The sequence below is a fragment of the Verticillium alfalfae genome, genomic scaffold (assembly GCF_000150825.1).
Source record: "Verticillium alfalfae VaMs.102 supercont1.2 genomic scaffold, whole genome shotgun sequence".
NCBI classification, from domain to species: Eukaryota; Fungi; Ascomycota; class Sordariomycetes; order Glomerellales; family Plectosphaerellaceae; genus Verticillium; species Verticillium alfalfae.
Genome location: NW_003315037.1, coordinates 1,255,340 through 1,256,224, shown reverse-complemented (window position 1 = coordinate 1,256,224; position 885 = coordinate 1,255,340). Strand labels below are relative to the sequence as shown.

The following is an 885-nucleotide window of genomic DNA, read 5'->3' as shown; positions in this document are numbered from 1 at the left end:
TGTTCGAAGGACGACAATCCGTCACTCTTCCGCGCTGCGGCTTCCTCTCGCTCGGCGCCCTTGGCATCATCACCGAAATCACCTTCCGTGCCGTGCCTGCCTTTACGCTCGGATGGCAGCAGGTCATCGACACGGATCGCAGCATGTTCGATCGCTGGACCGCAGACCTCTGGACGCGCTCCGAGTTTGTTCGCGTCTGGTGGTTCCCCTACACGCGGCGCGCGGTCGTTCTGGGAGGCCAACAAGACGGACGAGCCGGTGCGCCCGCCCCCCGTGCGCAACTACGATGGCGCCCTCGGCTTACTACATCTACCACAACCTCTTGTATCTCGCGCACCACGTGCCGCGCGTCCTGCCGTGGGTGGAGTGGTTCGTCTTTGGCATGCAATACGGCTTCGCCAACGGCTCCACCACGACGGCGGTCCAGCCCTCCGGGAAGGCTCTGCTTCATGAAACTGCCCTCTACTCGCAGTTCGGCAACGAGTGGGGCCCATCCCCCCTGCACAAGGGACCCGAAGCCCTCCGCCGCCTCTCCTCGTGGCTCAACCACCTCGACCCGGCCGACCCGGACTACGTCCCCCACAACATTCCCTTCTCCGCCGACGGCCTTTACGTCCACGCCCCCCGTCGAGTCCGCGTCAGCGACACCTTCCCCTCACCGAGGAACGTCCCGCCCTTACTCGACCCTACTCGCCCCGACGCCCGACCCTCTACCTCAACGCGACTCTCTACCGACCCTACCTCACCGACCCGCCGTGCCGCGCCCGCTACTACGAGGCCTTTGAGTGGCTCATGCTCGACCTCGGCGGCCGCCCGCACTGGGCCAAGAACTTTGACGAGGGCGCCGCGCGCATCGCCGCGCTCTACGGCGAGGACCTCGACCAG

At 66.2% G+C, this 885-nt stretch overlaps 1 protein-coding gene across 1 annotated transcript in view; it reads left to right on the top strand.

Moving 5' to 3' along the window:
• VDBG_01837 (D-arabinono-1,4-lactone oxidase) overlaps positions 1–885 on the top strand; it is a gene marked incomplete at both ends in the record, with an annotated part of 1,638 nt that overhangs the window by 494 nt on the left and 259 nt on the right. Inside the window, one exon of the mRNA XM_003007603.1 lies at positions 123–667. Coding sequence (XP_003007649.1) covers positions 123–667 — 545 coding nt within the window. The remainder of the gene's footprint in view (positions 1–122; positions 668–885) is intronic.